The sequence below is a fragment of the Cottoperca gobio genome, chromosome 3, assembly GCF_900634415.1.
Source record: "Cottoperca gobio chromosome 3, fCotGob3.1, whole genome shotgun sequence".
Taxonomy (NCBI): domain Eukaryota; kingdom Metazoa; phylum Chordata; class Actinopteri; order Perciformes; family Bovichtidae; genus Cottoperca; species Cottoperca gobio.
In genome coordinates this window covers 13,487,716-13,506,840 of record NC_041357.1, presented here as the reverse complement: position 1 = coordinate 13,506,840, position 19,125 = coordinate 13,487,716, and the positions used below count along the sequence as shown (strand labels likewise).

The following is a 19,125-nucleotide window of genomic DNA, read 5'->3' as shown; positions in this document are numbered from 1 at the left end:
CACCCACATCTCTTCCCAAAGTTCCGATGTTACATGCAGGGCATCTTGTTACAATGCCCATATTGTGTTAACCGAGAGGGTACAAGAAATTCTATCTCCTCTATTGTGCAATGCAGTGTAATAAAAAGAGAGGAAGAGCGCCCCTTCATCTTTACAATCAAAGATGAGGTAAAGTTTTTAGTGTACACACTGTATGTTGTGTCTGTGTATGCATTTGTGTGAAAGAAGGAGAGGAAGGCAGAGAGAGAGAGAGAGAGAGAGAGAGAGAGAGAGAGAGAGAGAGAGAGAGAGAGAGAGAGAGAGAGAGAGAGAGAGAGAGAGAGAGAGAGAGAGAGTTTAGTTTTGCATGTCTTTATGTAGTCTGTATGGTCCATGGTATTTTGACGCATCTTGCTTGACATCTTCTTTGATCCACAGACTTCACTCCAAACAGCTTGGTGAGGTGAGCTTGGAGAACCTCACCTCATTACACTTTACATTTACTCAATATGACAATGTTGTTTGTTGTTAGTGCAAAAATAGGACTTTGGGCTATACAATATAAATCACCTTGACCTTATCACTCTGTTTTAAGTGTGGTTCTGTGGAAACCAAACTATCTGTAATGATTCAATGTAGTTGGCACCCATCTAAGCTTATAATAGAATGTATTGCATGGTTTGAACAACAGAAAATCTTAATTCAAGGTCCACTTACCTACTTACCTTTATTTTATTTATTTTCCTATCTCTCATCTGATTGGTTCTTCTATATAAAAAGGGGCGGGCCTATGTGCGATGTTAGTTCACGAATGACATACTCTCTGCCTATAGGTTCCTTCAGACGCCACTCAGAGAATGCTCTGGCTCTCCCTTCCTGTGTTACCGCCCTTGGGCTGAGTGAGAAATCAAGCAGTGAAGACATCGCATTCATTGGGAAGACTGGTATTATTTGGAGATTCCTTAGTTTAGGTCCCATTAGCCTCAGGTAAGGACATACATACGTCGGGGTGCCAGACTTAGTATGATAATTTAGTGAACTTGCTAGCCGTACTGTTTTACATACTGCCACTTTCATATGTGCTGGTTTAGCTTAACGGCTAACAACTTGAGTCAACTGTTAGCATGTTAGCTGCTACATGTCATCGGGCTATTTCGCATGGTGTTACTGCATCCGGCAAAAACATGTAGCTAAGTTACCAAACTAAGAGTCCAATAAACCGCTTTGTCTGGCTTTAACTATTTCTTAGCTAACGTGTGGTATATCTTGCTGTGCGATGAATATCACGATCAACACGTTTACTGTCAGTGTGATAATCATAAACATGTCAAGCGCGAGTTCGCTAACGTCTTTCCGTTGCCCGCTATGTCCACAAGAGATGGACGAAACAATTGTGTTCATACTTCTTGTTTTATTGGGTAATACTGTTGCTAATTGTATTTATAATATAGTACAACATTTAATCTCAGCGGCCCATCCCTGTCATCCTGACAATGCATTTCACAGACATGAGCATCGATACCTCGATTGTGTGTTTGACCAAGACAGGAGTTTCAGTGTTTTTAAGGACGTATTTTTGGTAGGATGACTCACACCAGTGTGCTGCAATTCTACTTGTTGGATAGGTGTAAGGTAATTGTACCTGTGGCAATGAGTATACGACTGACACATTCCTTGTTCAAGAGCTAATGTGAGGGTTTATGTGTGTGTTCACAAAGGTAGTTCGACCAGCAGGGCTCAATGGTGAATGCAGGGTGTGGTCCAAGTTTTAAGGAGGACGTCTGCTTAGGGAGGTGTGGTTTTCCCCCTTAAAGCCTGTAGGCAGGTTACCCTCCTGAAGGGGTGCAGCAGGTAACTGTGGAATGTCGTGGTGCCTGCTGACATGGCATTTTTGTTGATGGTGCCTACCGTACCACCCTCTGCAGTGCAGTATTGCAGATAAACGGGCTACTCTGATAGGATTTGTTTACCTGCATACCTTTCACTGGGGGAGTGAAACCTGGCTGTGAATGCCTTGTTTCACCCTTGGTGTAATTATAGACACAGTAGTGATTAGCAACTGTCCTTAGTTTTTTTACAACGGTGTAAAAGTGACAACCACTGTTTTCTCATTATATAATAATAGAGTGTGTGTGTCTGTGTGTGTGTGTGTCTGTGTGTGTGTGTGTCTGTGTCTGGAGTGTGTGGCTAAAACGGGGAGTATACAAATCATGTGTGTTTGTTAGAGAAACACCCCACTTCCTGTCTGGCCCTTGTACAAGAGTTATTTTTCTTGTTCTGACATGGTGTTTTTTTTTTTTTTTACATTACAGGTCATTTGTTACTTGTTCATGTATTGCAGTTAACATACCTTAGTGACTGTATGATCAGACCCTCTGTTGCTATTTCTCTCCTTCCATCTGTTTTTTATCATTTCTAAAACTTTAAATCACCTTAAGAGGCAGGTGATGAACAGGATACAGGAGTACTGAGTTACAACAGGGAGTAGAGACAGAAGGGTAGAGAATATAGAGTTGGTAGGTGGGAGGAGGCAGACTCTTGTCCCATGGGTAGCAAAGCTGGGTCATTCTAACTATAGTCTTTTAGTGGGTTGACGGGGCAGTGATCTCTGATAATGTAATAATAACCAGTCGGTGCTTCCTGTTCATCTCTGAGCTGCAAGTCACTTTTCCTCCAGCTTCTGCCTCATATATCTAAAATAGCGCAGGCAACCTGGATGTTGATTGCAAGAGTTTTACTTGATGGAGATAAATGTAATATGTTTTTTTTCACTGTCCTCTAATAGAGCTGCATGTTATGATACATTTTTTAAATAATAAATAAACCGATCATAAAGTGTACTCAGTTCTGCTTTAAAACGGCATTCAGTATAAAATACAACAAATTGCTTGTTGAAAGAAAATGATTTCCTATATTTTATTCAACAAATTGAACATTGAACTGAACACAAAAGAAAAATTGAAAAAGAATAATAGTTACATTTTAATTGTCATTTTCTACGGATAGTCTTTCAACTAACTAAATACAATCCTCAGTGCAATGTTGCAGTCTTTAGCAATATGTTTATCGTGCAAGTTGACATCACGATGACAAAAAAATATAGGCCATTATTGTGCAGCTCTATTACTTAATTTGTAAAAGAACGTGGTCAGTAATTTGCCCATGATTGAAACATATTCTTATCCTTACCCATAGTTTAACTTCAATTAAAGGTTATCCATCTTCTCAAGAATAAAATAGCTGTTTCTTTGGTTTGTTTTTTTTCACACAGTAGATGAGCTTTTTCCATTGAAGCTTGGTTTAACTTTGTAAATGTGACCACCTTATAGCCTTGCTCAAATCAGCCATGTTTGTATCACTTGAACCTTAACACTGAAGCATCTAGTCAGGTGAACACTAAATTGTGATATTTGTGTATTTGTCCTTGTGCAATCTTCAATAATATGTTTATCTTCCCAACAGCAGCCTGAGTGAACGGGTCAGTGTATGCAAGTGTGAGGTGAGCGTAGAGTGTAGTATTATTGGCTCAGAGCCATCTGTTGTTGTCTTGAAGGATTAACCGAGAGGAGAAGGAGAAAGGAAGGAAGGAATCAATCAGACTCGACTAATGTTTCCTCTCAATGTCTCCACTGTGGTCTGAGCCCACCCATCGCCATCGCCATCATTATCCCTGTCTGCATGCTCCATTACTCTTCTGTTCGCACGCTCACATGTACTGGACCACACTGTAAACAGTGGCTGTTGTTTTAAATGTGTTTAATTATTTGTCAGTGAAGTGGAAAGCAGAATAGTATGGTAAATGGTGTTATTTTGAGCTGGTCGTGTCATAAAAACATTATGTGTGTTTGTGTGTGTGTGCATGTGTGTGATTTACCTTTTATCCCAGGCTGACGTCTCAGCTGACGCCCAGAAATGTAATGTCATTCTGCATATTATTAGGGTAATTTAATCAAAATTAGGACCAAGAAAGTCATGAATCAAACTTCATATGACACAGCAAGACCAATCTTTTCACATGTTCTCACTGGCTAGCACATATTTGACTGATGTGGAGGGAAATTAAATGAGTTAGGACTAGATGTGAGGGCTTTTTGGCAGAATACATCAAAGTCTTAATTTTCACATAATCACAGTAAAGCCTCCATGTGTTTTCTTCCCTGTCCCTGGACATCTCCGTTTCGATTATGAAAGATGAACAAAACTCCCTCTTTCCAAAAACATGTGAGCAAAGGCTTGGAAAGACGTCATGTGAAACCAATCTTGGCGCTGGTCCATGATCCCAGCACAAAAGACTGCTGTTGTGGACGCAACACGCACAATGATTTTCATATGATTTGCATTCATGGGATATGCGTATTCCATCAGATATAATGCCCAAGTTAAAAAAGTTATTTGGATTTGTGTTGGTTCTCCAGTTTAATGCTGTGTTCACTTTTTTTTTGTCTTTTGTCTTTTTTATTTATTTATTTTTTTTAGAACTTCTTCTGTAAGCCTATGTTAATGAAGTTTTATTCACATTATTTTACAACCTGACGATTTAATTTCGGCCAGATTTGAACGTGCATTCATGTTGTTTCACCACCTTGCTTGTCGTCTTGCACCATTAGCTTAGCTTCACTGCAGCTTGAATGGCTTCCTCCCAGTTAGCGGTAATAATATCCTGCAGTAGTCATTTCTGTACTCGCTCTCTTTAACAAGATCTGATTAAACTACTGTACAGTGGAACATTTGGGTGACATTATTATTGTAGCTCATTATATCATACGCTTTTATTAACGTAATCAGTGCTGACATTTGGGCCCAGCTTCATCTGCTGGCTCGCAAATGCTCTTGCTATAACTCTCATAACCATTTCAGAAATAAGTGTGTAGCTGTAGTGGTCTAATGCAGGAGGTGAGGGTAAGAATTAGTTCAGGACAGAGCCTGGATTGTGGAGAACTGAACAGTCCGAGAGACACAGACAGTGGCAGACTCTCAGGGAATTCCTCTGAACTGGAGAAATCACTCAGGCAGCCCCGGGGAAATGGCACTAAAAGTTTAAAGAATCCTTTGCTGAACCAGAGTTGAAGCACAGTGTATTTTTTTTTCTGCTGTCACCAAGTTTAGAAATAGTGCTGTGTTTCTCAATTGACAAGAATCGGTGAGACTGGTGCAATAGTCCTGCAAGAAAGTACTTAATTGTTGTGCCTAGTTTGTATTTACACAGACATGCACAGCTTTGTCTTTCCTTAAAAAGTTTATTTTGTATTTTCGATAACGGCTTGAGCAAGCCCTTTGGGAAAGTAGACTGTAAGTTTGAGTGTGTACAGTGAAGTGTGTGTGATTAGGAGGACTGAGACCATCTGTAGAGTCCTGCAGAGAATCTGGAAATCATGAGGTCATTTAGTGTTCGTACTGTGGCGTGGGAGGAGCCGAAGCCTCTTCATTTTGTTTGACAGGGCGCACACTCACTCCCTAACTCATTCACTTATCTGAGCTTTATTTAATCTTAACTGTGGTGGTATGTTCTTGTATATCTACTTAGATCTTTCTCCAGTATGCTCGTTTTGCTTCTTTGAAGTTGTTAATGTTTTCCAAAGTAGCACACAGTTGTTGGGGATCCTCATGGGAGGGGTCAGATGATTTGTCTGAGCCTGAGAAAGTTCTTTGTTTGTTCCAGCTGTGTGTATGTGTTGCATCATTGCAAGGTCTCATTACCCAGCCCAGCTGGGATCGACTATTGTTTCACAGGGCTCTCAGTTTAGATATAATTACATTACATTGTTTTAGTCAGGTAAATTAAAGAACATTTTATGCCCCATCATGATGAATGTTTATTTGTGTGCGTTCTTCTTCAGGTAGCCTCTCCCTGGTCTGGAGCAGTGAGCCCGAGAGGGAACATTGTGGCTGTGGTCTTCTGTGCAGTGTTGCTTAGAAAGCTATAGCCGGCACCATGGCGTTGTCATTCAAGAAGGACCTGGACAAGTACAAGGATCTCGACGAAGATGAAATCCTCAACAAACTGTCGGCAGAGGAGCTCAAACAGCTGGAGACGGCCCTCGAGGAGATGGACCCTGAGGTCAGGACTCAGCGAGGGTTGGGGGAGCTCCAGGGCTCTTTAGCGGGAGGGAATTCTGTGGCAATGGGATTTATTGAGACATTTCAGAATAAAAAACAAAAACTTAAAGCATTTTTAGGCAGTCAAATAAAATATTTGTACCCATAATTAATTTTCTCAAATAAGGTACACAATTCTAATCTTAGACATGCCCCAGCTTCACAAAAATGATATCTGATGATACCTGGTACCAACACGTTTATGACTCCTGTCGTGGTTGTAGTAATTCTAGGGAATTGTAGAAGGTGGACATGGTTGAAGTAGATTAATGGAATGGGAATCCACCAAAATATATATATTGTACCACATCATTACAGTTTGACCTCCTGGGATGCATTGGACATCACAAGGATTTTTCCTTTTGCATCCTCTAACCACAAGGTTGGAAACATTTAAATAGGAAGTCTGTCCGCAGGCTGTTTGTGTGTTCATTTGTGAGTAGAGCTAGAGAGAGTATAATGACCCTCCCCCCCCCCAGGCGCCTAGGCGTTTTTATTTAAATACCATCTCAACTGAGTGAGATAAATCACCAACATGGCCCACAGGAAACAGTGGGATAATATTTATTTCTGGATGTCATTAAATAGACAAATAAGAATTGGGTGTGTTCACAAAAAGAAGCACTGCGTTTAGTTTTCAACAAACACAGGCTGGCTGGACAAAGTTTTCAAAATGTTCTCACATCCTCGTCACCTCCACCGAGTTGTGACGCACCTACAAACATAATTGCTTGTACTTTTATGGTTGGTATTTTTAGCCATGAGGCTTTGGTTCACATGCATCCAGTTCAACAGGTTCATAGTATGTTTACTTCCTGTTTTGCGGAATTTGTAATTCAATGTTTATTTCCCATGTGAATCTCAAACTACTACATCTGGCATTGATTCCAACTACCACACAGACCTGAAGATGCAACAAGAAATATACATTTGCTTGCAGCGCTTTATCTGACAAAAGTTTAAGACAATCCAGACCCGTCTGCCTCGTACACAGTTATGAAAAATGCTGTCTGCTTAAATACATGTGATGCTATACTGGTGCAATAGTACAGACTGGGCCAGATTGGGCAGCAGAGTGGTATGACACCCTTTCAGAAATTTAAAAGTAATTGCATGAATGGATATTTTTTCATTATATAGAAGGCATACAGATACATTTACGGTAAAAAAAACAAAACAATTTACCCTTTACCAAAGTGTATTGAAGTCTTCATCCGTTGACAGGTCTGATAGGTCTCCTTGTCTCCTCCTCAGCACGCTCTTCTCCCAGCGGGCTTACGTCAGAAGGACCATACTGCTAAGCAAGCAACAGGATCATTCAGCAGAGATGGCCTTCTCAAATACCTGGAGAAGGAAGCCATGGAGTACAAGGACAGAGATGATGTAGTGCCCTTCACTGGGGAGAGAAAAGGTTTGAATATTCACTGTTTTAGAGGCTTTTCGACAAAGACATTCGGAGGATAACAGTCCTTGTTTGAGATCAGAATCTTTATGTTTAGTTTTTTGATTGTTGCGTGACATGTGTTTTACTTTAAATGAACCTCACTCCCTACAGATCAACACAAACATAGTTACAAAGAGCTTTCCAATTGAGAACAAATACTAAAGTCAAGTATTTTCATTCAAATTGCAGTAGGGATGTAATCCAGTGTTACATAGTGTACCATGCACAACTCTCATGAAGAACATCATTGGTGTGGTGCTATCACATGTTAGTAGTGTGTTTCTCAGGGGGTGAACGACGGAGGTGTGTCTGTTTGTGTTTATGTCTGTATCAGCAGTACAGACACACAGCAGTAACTCTTCTGCTGTCTTTGCAGGTATTATTAATGCATATCAGCTCTTATGCAACATACAGCAGTGTGGGGGAGGAGTGTTTGTACCAGGGGAGAGCAGGCAGGGAGTGTCAAAGGAGGAGGCAAGGTCAGGATTAAATGCTTGAATCCATCTGTTTATTGATTTGAGTTCAGTTTCTCGTGACGAGTTAACCTTGACCGGATGAGCCCAAGACTTTTCTCAGACAAAACTGCACATCTGAGCCTAAAACCTTATTTTAATGGGTGGATTTTTTGTCTTTGTCTTTGTTCAGCGATTGAAATGTCAATCCACAAATATCTCGGGGACTCACTGCTTAAAGATGCACACTTTGAGTCCAGCTGTGGACCTTTTGTCTCATGTCGTAACAATACAATAAAGTCCTAATGCCATAAAAGTCATCTCACTAAAGTGGAAGGAGACGTATTTATCAGTAGTGCCTTATGTACAGTGTATTGGGAGGGGACCCCTATTAACTGCTACACCACCGAACGACTCCATCACCTCCATCGATGCTCGTGTGAGCCTTTGCACCCAAATAACGTGTTTACTCTAACTTTGCTAGGGGATGCAATGTCGTGGTAGGTGTATTGCTCAGGGCCCAACTGAGCGCCAAAACAATCGTCCCGTTGTTTAACAGGCACTGCACAAATCTTTTATCTTACAGTAGTTTAATGTGCTTGTATTTGATACGGACACCGTTATATAATCAGGCTTTTTAGAAGGCCTGTAGTTTTGACATTGAACGATGCCTTGAATGTTGGACGCATCATCATTACAAGAGTCTGTGATATCATGCAGTCGTCTACCTAAAGGGGAATAAAAAAATGTCGGAGCACTCTTGAGTTTTGCCACAACACAGTACGTGTGTAACAAACACCCACTGCTGACCCAGATGGGATTAATGCTGCTGTAAAAACTGGAATAAGCTGATCTTCTCGAGAAAGCCAGTTCTGTTTAAACAGGCATTTAGACATACTTGTGATAATAATATTAGTCACCTTGTAGAAGAATGAAAAAGGAGCTGCTTCATGTTTAAGTGAATGAGTAGAAACACTTGTCCAGAGGAATTCCTTTGTTTGGGATCTCCAGAGATCTGAACGCTGCTCCCTCTACGGAGAGAAAATATGGAGCTTGACATCTTACCCCTGACCCAACCCTGGCCTGTTAGAGATTATACTCCGGATGTGTGTGTGTGTGTGTGTGAGTGTGTGTGTGTGAGTGTGAGAGAGCACACCCTATGACAACATGGAAAACAAATCACTGTGGCGGTTCAGTGGAATGCAGCTCACTCTCTTCCCCTTGTTAAACTCACCCCTTGCTGATAAATAATGTGGTCATGAGTGTGTGTGTGTCTCCTTTCAATAACACACACAATTCAGAGGAAAACGACCTGCTTAAATGCCACGGCAACCATTGCAGCCTTTTAACCACTTAGACCGTATTATATTGGGTCAGTTATTATTGTATTCTGTAATCCATCGGGTTTTTTCTTTTCTTCTTTTTGTCCTTGATTTCCTTTTGAGGTTAGTCGACATCGGTGGTTGTTGAAGGAAGATTGTTTTTACAATGGGGTTCAGTTGAGGTTTAAGTTGACTTAATTATCACGTGTCAGCACAAAGGAATATAACTTAAAGGCATGCTTCTGTTCAAGTCTGATAAACATCATGTTTGTTGAGGTTACAGTGGAGGGTGTGGCTGGTGGACCAATAAAAACACAGCAGCTCTCGACCGCACGCCTCCTCTAGTATTCAGTTTTTGTTTTGTATTGTTTTCACAGTTTGCCATCAAGCAGCCATGTGTAACAGGGAACGGGTACTGCAAAGCCAATAAATCAGCTACTGCAAAGTCTACAGGATTGCTCTGGCTGATCTCATCATATTGAGGTCAACAAACCCACGAGTTAAACAAATGTATTTGGAACAGAAACCGCAAGCCAACAGTTTATTGCAAACACTAATGAAAGTTTACACAACAATTTCTGGGTTCAACTGTCCCACTCACCTGCTGTATGGAAACAGTGTTTCTGTGCAATGAGGGATTGTTACAATAATTTTTTGGTGCATTCAATTTCTGTTTTACCTTCAAATATAGTGTTTCAGGTAATCTGTCTAAACTCTAACTGATTTTCTGGACGCTGAAATGTTTTCCCTCATCTGATTTTGTTATCGATGTCCCTGTGTTGCGAGACCTTAGCAGTTACCTTGGCATGTCGAATGTTATCATAACTCTAAGAATTGATTTCCAAGACTACAAAAGTAAGACCCAAATTGCAATCAACTGGAATGTTCCTTTAAGTTGTGTACTGTTATCTTACATTTAAAAAACAAACTTTACAGTACCGCTATCAACATGAGACCCCAGCATGATGTATTATGTGTCTAGTTTTTAGCATGAATAGCAGTGATGAATGCTGCCCCATCAAATTAAAATATTAAATGTCGCTCCAGAGGGACTGGCACAGGATGCCTGATGACTGTTTACTAGGCTTTCAGGAAGTGCCAGAGCCCCCCCTCAGGGCCATTTAGGAAGATTTGACTGGCTTGACTGACTTGGAAGGAGAGAAAGAGGGAGGGAGGGCCTGTTCTTGGGGTGTTTTTTTGTTTAAGGAGACAAGCATTTAGAAAGCGAATGGCACCCACTGGATGGTCTCTCAGTGGTTGTTGCCCCAGCAGTGCGGTTTAGATTAGACTTCAGTCATTGTTCCACAACTTCCTTCGCTCTTTCCGTTTCTTCCCTCAGATGGGTTACTATGGCAATGCCACAGTTGTCAGACAGTCATGGCTGGACTGAGTTCAGCTGGTCTGAACCACTGAGGGTTAGGGAATGTTGTGTAAAATAGCAGGAGGCCCAGACTTATTCAAACAGCACATTTCTGTTGTCCAGACTTCACTTCTTTGTCACAAACATTACCATTATTATCAAATCAAATCAAATTTATTTGTATAGCCCAATATCACAAATTATACATTTGTCTCAGTGTGCTTTACAGACTGTACAGGTTACGACATCCTCTGTCCTTAGACCCTCGCATCGCACAAGGAAAAACTTCCTAAAAGAAACCCCAAAATTAAAGGGGAAAAAAATGGAAGAAACCTCAGGGAGAGCAACTGAGGAGGGATCCCCCTCCCAGGACGGACAGACGTGCAATAGATGTCATGTGTACAGGATAAACAACATAGTACAAATACAACATTTGACAGAAATTATGTTGTGTTGGAAAAAAAAGAAATAGAAAGTTTGGATGAATCCAGGAAAATGTCAATAAGGCTTCCCGGTGTCCAGCAGGACCAGGTCAGCAGGCGCTGTCACGATTCATGATCCTGACGTAAACTTTATCAGTGGCAACCTGCCACATGAGAGACAGACACTCCGGGGATGATACCCCGGATGGTGAGTTAGTAACATACATTTACATAAATGCATACAGATAGAGAGGAGAGAAGAGAGCAGGGAGGTGTCCCCCGGCAGTCTAAGCCTATAGCAGCATAACTAGGGGCTGATCCAGGGCAAACCTGAGCCAGCCCTAACTATAAGCTTTATCAAAAAGGAAAGTCTTTAGCCTACTCTTAAATGTGGAGAGTGTGTCTGCCTCCTGAACACAAACTGGAAGCTGGTTCCACTGGAGAAGAGCTTGATAGCTGAAGGCTCTGGCTCCCATTGTACTCTTAGAGACTCTAGGAACTACAAGTAACCCTGCAGTCTGGGAGCGTAATGCTCTAGTTGGTTTATAAGGTACTATGAGATCTTTAAGATATGCTGGAGCCTGACCTTTAATTGATTTGTAAGTCAGGAGAAGGATTTTGAATTCTATTCTGTATTTTACCGGGAGCCAGTGCAGAGCAGCTAAGACAGGAGTAATATGATCCCGTTTCCTTGTTCTAGTCAATACACGTGCCGCTGCATTTTGGATCAACTGAAGAGTCTTAAGCGACTTTTTGGGACAACCTGATAACAATGAGTTGCAGTAATCCAGCCTTGAAGTAACAAATGCATGGACTAGTTTTTCTGCATCATTTTGAGACAGGATGTGTCTTATTTTTGCAATGTTACGTAGATGAAAGAAGGCAGTCCTTGAGATTCGTTTTATGTGGGAGTTAAACGACAGATCTTGATCAAAGATGACGCCAAGATTCCTTACAGTGGTGCTGGAGGCCAAGTTAATGCCATCCAGAGCTTCTATGTCATTAGAAAATGCGTTTCGGAGGCGTTTAGGACCAAGTATAATAACTTCAGTTTTCTCTGTGTTTAACATCAAAAAGTTGCTAGACATCCAAGTTTTTATGTCCTTAAGGCATGCTTGAAGTTTAGCCAATTGATTGGTTTCGTCTGGTTTAATTGATAGATATAATTGGGTATCATCCGCATAACAATGAAAGTTTATAGAGTGGTTCCTTATAATATTGCCCAAAGGAAGCATATATAAGGTGAATAGAATCGGTCCAAGTACAGAACCCTGCGGAACTCCAAGACTGACTTTGGCTGTCATGGAGGATTTATCGTTAACACATACAAATTGAGATCGTTCAGACAAATAGGACTTGAACCAGCTTAGTGCGGTTTTATGCCAACACAATGTTCCAGTCTCTGTAGTAGAATGTCATGATCAACAGTTTTGAAAGCAGCACTGAGGTCTAACAAGACAAGAACACAGACAAGTCCTTTGTCTGAATGCCAATAGAAGGTCATTGGTAACTTTCACCAGTGCCGTCTCTGTGCTATGATGAACTCTAAATCCAGATTGAAAAACCTCAAATAAACTATTATTATGTAAAAAGTCACACAACTGTTTTGCGACTGCTTTCTCAAGGATTTTAGCGAGAAAGGGTAGGTTATTAGGTATTATAAGCTGGCCTAAACAAGAATGTGTTCAATAACATCGGATGTAATTAGGATTTTGTAACGCTGACTAACAGAAACAAAAACAGTGGGTGTCAAAGTGAAAATAAGTATCTGCCACTTGATCTTTGCTGATTCTCTGTGCATTGCAAAAAAGCACGAGACATTAAATGGATTTAAGTAAACAAGTCAAGGAACACACGGGCAAGAAATAACTTCAAATGAGAGATTAAGAGCAACGGAGAGTGACGACAACTTAAAGGTTGTGAAATGTGCTCTCTGATGTATAACAAAAATAAAAGCTTAATGTGTAGTGACTCGAGATGCAAGGTCTGATTAGTGTTGGTGTTAATTCCAAACGTGTGTGTGTGTGTGTGTGTGTGTGTGTGTGTGTGTGTGTGTGTGTGTGTGTGTGTGTGTGTGTGTGTGTGTGTGTGTGTGTGTGTGTGTGTGTGTGTGTGTGTGTGTGTGTGTGTTAATTATACCGTTGCTTTATCTTGGAATGCTTCCATTTGCTTACACGCACACACACTAACACAGCACTTGGCAGTCTTATGACCAGGCATGAGTATAGGAATGGTTGCAGGTGAAAAACGTCTCACATTATCCAACAGTCAACAGTTGAACATTTGTTTTATAGAAATTGCATGTCTCATCTCATAAATCCTTCACCCGGCCTGCATGGACCCGTTTCTTGTGTCTGTGTTGACGTTTCAGTCATTTATTGCCTGCTCATTTTTACGAGGGCTGAATCATCTTCGTTGAGTTTAGAAATTCTCCTTCCCTCACCGTCCTTTCCTTCTTTCTCCATAGGTAAAGTATTTGTTCCTAAGCAGAAACCGATAGAAGCATGCCAGGAGGATGTCACAACCCTCGATCCAGAATTAGAGGAAGCCCTGTCCAGCGCCACAGATACAGAACTGTGTGATCTAGCAGGTAAGAATGGATAAATCCCTCCGAGAAAGCTAAGAAGTCATTGTTAAAAGGTTTTAAAAACAAACCTCTGTATGGGAGTTTATTTGAAAAGGAAAATGCTGTAGTTGTAAGAAACTTTCGGTCTGCCTGAGCCCGGTCTCTGCTGGGACAGTAGAACACAAGCTCTTTTCACTCTGATTGTCCTTAAAAAGCAAAATAAAACTACTTGTCTGCTAGGGCCTCTAGATTTGGTTACCCTTCATTCACTGAACACATGCGTACACACTGATTCCTCACCGCAGCTGCTGAGCCTAACATTTGCTTTTGTTTCGCAGCGATCCTGGGTGTTCACACGCTGGTCACCAGTAGTCGGACATATGATGGGACTTCATCTGAAGAGGGTTACAACAGTAAGTGCAATCATGGAATTTAACTCTGTTTGTCCAAAGGTCCCAAAAAGATAAATGTATTGACTTTTGCCTGTGTGTCTTTTCTAGATGTGATCAAAGGGGAGAAGATGACTCCAGTGTTTGATGAGCCTCCCAATCCCACTAATGTAGATGAAACTCTGCACAGGATAAAAAGCAATGACGGCTCTTTAACAGAGGTCAACCTCAACAACATTAAGGTACGCAGAGACACAAGCTTTAAGATTGTCCGAGTGTGTATATGCTTATCTATCTCTGGACTGACGGCAGTGTGTCTTGGTTGCTTTTCCAGAACATCCCAATTCCCACGCTGAAGGACTTCGCCAAAGCCATGGAGAAGAACACGACTGTCAAGAAGTTCAGCCTGGCAGCAACACGGAGTAACGACCCAATCGCTGTGGTGAGAGGGAGTGGCTTTTAATGGCTTTGTTGACACCTGACAACTCCATATTTAACTCTTTGCTTTATTTCCTCCTCTTCTTCCTCTTCCTCCTCCCCCCCAGGTGTTCAGTGACATGCTGCGAGAGAACAAGACGTTGCGGAGTTTGAACTTGGAGTCCAACTTTATCACCGGGGCAGGGGTGCAGACTTTGATTGATGCGTTGCGAGACAACGACACACTCACAGAGATCAAGATAGACAACCAGGTACCAGATGCGCACACACACACACACACACAGTGTCCAAACACGTGACAAAACTGTGTGACGTATGCGTGCGACGCCATGTTGGTTGGAAAACAAATCAACAATGGCGTCTAAAGCGAACAATACAACTCCGACTTCTTCAAAGTATTTTGACTCTCTGGAGTCCTCTGTAAAGGCAAGATTCAGAGGAAAAAGTCCAAATTTGCGGCCTTGACCCGTACACGCTAAAGCCGTCGGATTATATTGAGGATTTAGATTCATTACCGCCGATTGAATATCCGGATATTGTGAACTACCTTGTGCTACAAACGTTGTGGGCAACCAACGCACAAATGAAGGCACGCAAGAGCTTAGATGCTTATAATTTCTTTGTTTCTGGCTGGGTTGGTAGTCTTCTTACCAAACCACTGAAAGATGACAGGGTGCTCGTCCATGCCCGTGTAAATCACTCTCAAAGAGCTCGCGATACACCGCTCAAGCCGTGGTTTGTGAGTGAGGTGAGGTCTTACAGTGTTCGGGTATATCATAAGCACAAATGTTTAACGTAAACATTGAAAACATAGCTTTAGCACGAGCTCTTATCAGATATAAAGTGGACGCCACACACACGGGTGAATTGTGCTTTTTCTTCTGTTAAATCCTCACGAGTTATGTTGCTAAACCAGCTGACGGCGTTCGGTAGACAGCAATTCATCCCTCTTTTGTGGATCGTTGTTTTTGATGATTGTAGGAAATCTAAAGAACCGTCTCTCTGGGTCACGAGTAGCGTGACCCAGAGAGACGGTTCTACAATTATACACTGCGCACAAGGTTGCCATTTTTAAAAAAAATCTTAGACGTTTAAATACAAAGAAAATTACAAAGCGTTGCAGCAACTCCCACGCGAACGGGCGCCGTCTTGGTTGTATGTACATCCAACATGGCTGAATGGAACATGCACACGATCTATAGCTAAGGAAGTCTATGCACTCTTTTAAATAAAGTGGTTTTAAGCAGCCTGCAGTTGAAGAAAATGCCAACTAAAACAAACCACTGCCTGAATATAACGTAAAACACCAGTTGAGAGTTTCCAGTAGTGGAAAAGAAGTTAATCTAAACCCCTGCGGTACAAGTCCACACATACACGGGTATTTTTGTAAACGGGGCTTTTCCTTCTTCGTTCTCGTGTCGACTCATTTGTGGCGCCTCACAAATGAGATTACTGCACACACTCTGACGTTACAAGCCAAAAACTGTGTTAAGGTTTCACACTGTTATGATTTAGTGTGTGTGTGTGTGTGTGTGTGTGTGTGTGTGTGCGCGTGCGTGTAAATAAAGCTACGTCTATGTGTAGACTAGGCATTCTTCCTATAGTCTTTAAACCAAAGGGAAGTTCTGACTGATGTTCAGATCTTGACTTGTGTATATTTGTGTGTGTGTGTTTCAGAGGCAGCAGCTGGGTACTACCGTAGAGATGGAGATAGCAAAAATGTTGGAAGACAACAACACCGTAGTGAAGTTTGGCTACCGCTTCACCCAGCAAGGACCTCGCTCCAGAGCTGCTGCAGCTATCACCAAGAACAATGACCTGGGTATGACTGACACACACACACACACACACACACACACACACACACACACACACACGCACACACTGAACTATTTCAGATTTGTTCAAACTTGAAACTGTTGAGTAAGTAGTTGCTTATTACATTGTCTTCCACCTGGTGTCTCTCTTTGGGAGAATGACTCAACAGTTCCAATACCTCTGCAGTTTATCTGCATCTGTATCTACAATGTGTTTTATTCCCCACAAGAAGTCAGTCCACAGTGACGACCTCTGCTCTCTTTTAGCTCCTCCTCCTGTCAGAGTCATGGTAGCACAGGTCTGATGCATGGGTGTGACTCCGAGTGTGTCAGTGCATCGAAGTGTTTGATTGAATTAACACAGTCACGGTGTAATCACACAGCTTTGAGAGTGACGACATCTCACTTCCTGTTTTCTGCACACGCTGTCACATGCTGTTGACAAAGGCTCTCCACTTTGACCGCTTTGCTCGTGACGACTCACTCAGTGTTTTTATGATAAACTAACAGGCCTGTGTAGGTTAAAGGTTTTGTAGCATGTGTGTTCATTCTTATAATCTTTACTCTGTCAATCAATTGATTTTGTGGAGGAAAAAAAACCAACCCTTGCTCTTTTTCATTGTTCTTCTCATCTCTAGTCCGCAAGAAGCGAGTGGAAGGGGACGTGTAGGGACGGAGCTGTCTCCCAGCCACTCCTGTTGTATCATCTCACCATGTGGAATAATTTCAGCCAATGCCCTGGTCTCATCTCACTGTGTGGAAACTTTAGTCTTGTGCCAAACTGTGGGGCAAGGCATGCTCAACCAGAACATACATCTGAGAAGAAGGGAAATAACTGGAATTGCCCTCTCCCATTTACATGTTCATACTTATGTTTATTATTATTATGTTGTTATTGAAGGTGTAAATCTGATTAGTTTTTAGTCTTTTTATTTCAGCTGCTCCTTTTTTCTTTCTTTATTGTTTTTGAGCCTTTACGTTGTCTGTCCAGACTTTTAAACTGCTTTCTTTTTCCTTTTTATACTACGCTATAATCATGTGGAGTAAATATAAACATTACCAAGTAACAGAAACAAAGTAACACCTTTTGTGAAAACAATAACTAACTTTGAGAGAGCCCTGTATCCTCGACCATGATAGTTTGAGGCCTAAGCGCCCAGTGGAATATCTGTGTTGAACCAGCACAATGTCATTTGAACGATAGGGTCGATTGAGACTTAAGCATCAGGAAGTGACGTGAAGTCTGTTAGAACCGCAGCTTACTGATCATGACTACTGCAAACCTTATGACTGTACAGCTGTAAGATGACTTAAGTTCTCATACGGTAACATAAGTCACCACGGTGGTTTGCAGGTGTTGTTTATTGGAGCTGCCTTGTAAAGCTAGCTCGACTGTCTGGCTGTTGTGTGTGTGTGTGTAACGGTTAAGTTTGTGCTGGCCTCAGAACAGATGTTGGCTCTCATCCCCTTACATGAATTTAATACTGTACATATCGATGCATAATGTTTTATATTACTTTACTGTTTTAGTCTAGCAAAGATCTTTTTTTTCCTTCTAATTCTGATGGTGGTTATCACTTATATCCCTTAACATGAAATTATAACTAGGTTTGGGTCAAGTTAAAGTGGGACTGTATTGTAAAAGGAACAGCACATTAACTTCAGCCTGCTCTTACAGATAATGCTGTAAATGTCTGCACAACACGCTGGGTTTCTCTGGTACGTAACCACGCCAAAGACTAACACATGCAGTACTTAAAGTATCAATATGGTAATGTTTCTATGAACTACATCTCCCAGATCTTAAATTTCACTTTCCTTCTTTCACACTTCCACTTGGCTCTCAGCAGCATCTCAGCAGTAGCATGTCATTCCTTATGTAACAGATAACAACATGCTATGTGTGCCTCGAACTGAACTTCCTGAGGTACACTTACCTGCTTGAGATGGGTATAACGGGACTAATTCAGGATTACTTGAAACTTGTATATACTAGTGTAATAGGAACAATATGCTGGCATAAACATCACACGTGAACATGTTTCTGTAGACCAAAAATGTTCTTTCATCCTAAAAGCCTCACGTTGCTCAGACAACAGTTTTAGGTTTTATATCTGTGTACTTCTTACCTGCTCATATCTGCTAGTATTTCTTCTTGGACCTCTTTGTTTTTACATTACTGTGCTTTGCAGGTGGACAGTCAGCTTAAGTGGAAATCTGCTTCTTTGCCTGGTCTTGTTAAGAATATTCTGTAATTCATAATATGTATATTATTAATTGTAAAATGCCATCTCAAACTCAAAGTGCACACACACTCACACACACAGATTTGTATGTGTGTACCACTTAAATCTACACAACTCATCGCTGAGATTTTTTTTTGTACCTTAAATCAAAACCCAGGTGTAGACTCAATATAAGGAATATGTATGATTATAAAACCACAGGAATGGTAAAATGCACTGCTGAATATAAGACATCCTCAACAATAAATGTTTTTACATACTCGTATGTGCCATTTTGTGCATGTTTTTCTAAATGAATCTTTAAAATGTATTAACACGGCAGAGATTTGATTTGATGCATGTTTTCGCTTTAAATTGCTTAAAAATAGCTTTTAATCTAGACAAATAAAACTATATTCAATACAAAAGAAAAATCTCTTTTCCTCTTTGGGAAAATGTTCATAGCTTTCAGCTTCATCTGGTTGCTTTCATCAGCAGATGGAGTTTCTTCAGTTGTCATGGAGATGCTCAGTTGTTGACAGGAGCATCCAAACGTGGCTTAAAGCTCCACAGGACTTTGTATAAGTGAACCTTGTGCTAAGAATAATTTTGTCA

General features: G+C 41.2%; 1 protein-coding gene across 1 annotated transcript; it reads left to right on the top strand.

The window, feature by feature from the left end:
- Window positions 1–812: 812 nt before the first annotated feature.
- Window positions 813–18,793, top strand: tmod2 (tropomodulin 2). Its single transcript, XM_029428605.1, has 10 exons — window positions 813–966; window positions 5,817–6,037; window positions 7,330–7,486; window positions 13,543–13,665; window positions 13,980–14,054; window positions 14,142–14,272; window positions 14,365–14,472; window positions 14,576–14,719; window positions 16,146–16,290; window positions 16,924–18,793. Exons 2-10 carry the CDS (start codon window positions 5,912–5,914, stop codon window positions 16,953–16,955), a joined length of 1,041 nt encoding a protein of 346 aa, XP_029284465.1. The 5' UTR covers window positions 813–966; window positions 5,817–5,911; the 3' UTR covers window positions 16,956–18,793.
- The last annotated feature ends 332 nt before the right edge of the window (window positions 18,794–19,125 follow it).

Bases quoted from the DNA above. Each gene is read 5' to 3' on its own strand.
- tmod2 (XM_029428605.1), top strand. From the start codon at position 5,912: ATGGCGTTGTCATTCAAGAAGGACCTGGACAAGTACAAGGATCTCGAC. The intron at 6,038-7,329 runs GTCAGGACTCAG...TCTCCTCCTCAG, and splicing joins TCGAGGAGATGGACCCTGAG to CACGCTCTTCTCCCAGCGGG. The intron at 16,291-16,923 runs GTATGACTGACA...TCTCATCTCTAG, and splicing joins CACCAAGAACAATGACCTGG to TCCGCAAGAAGCGAGTGGAA.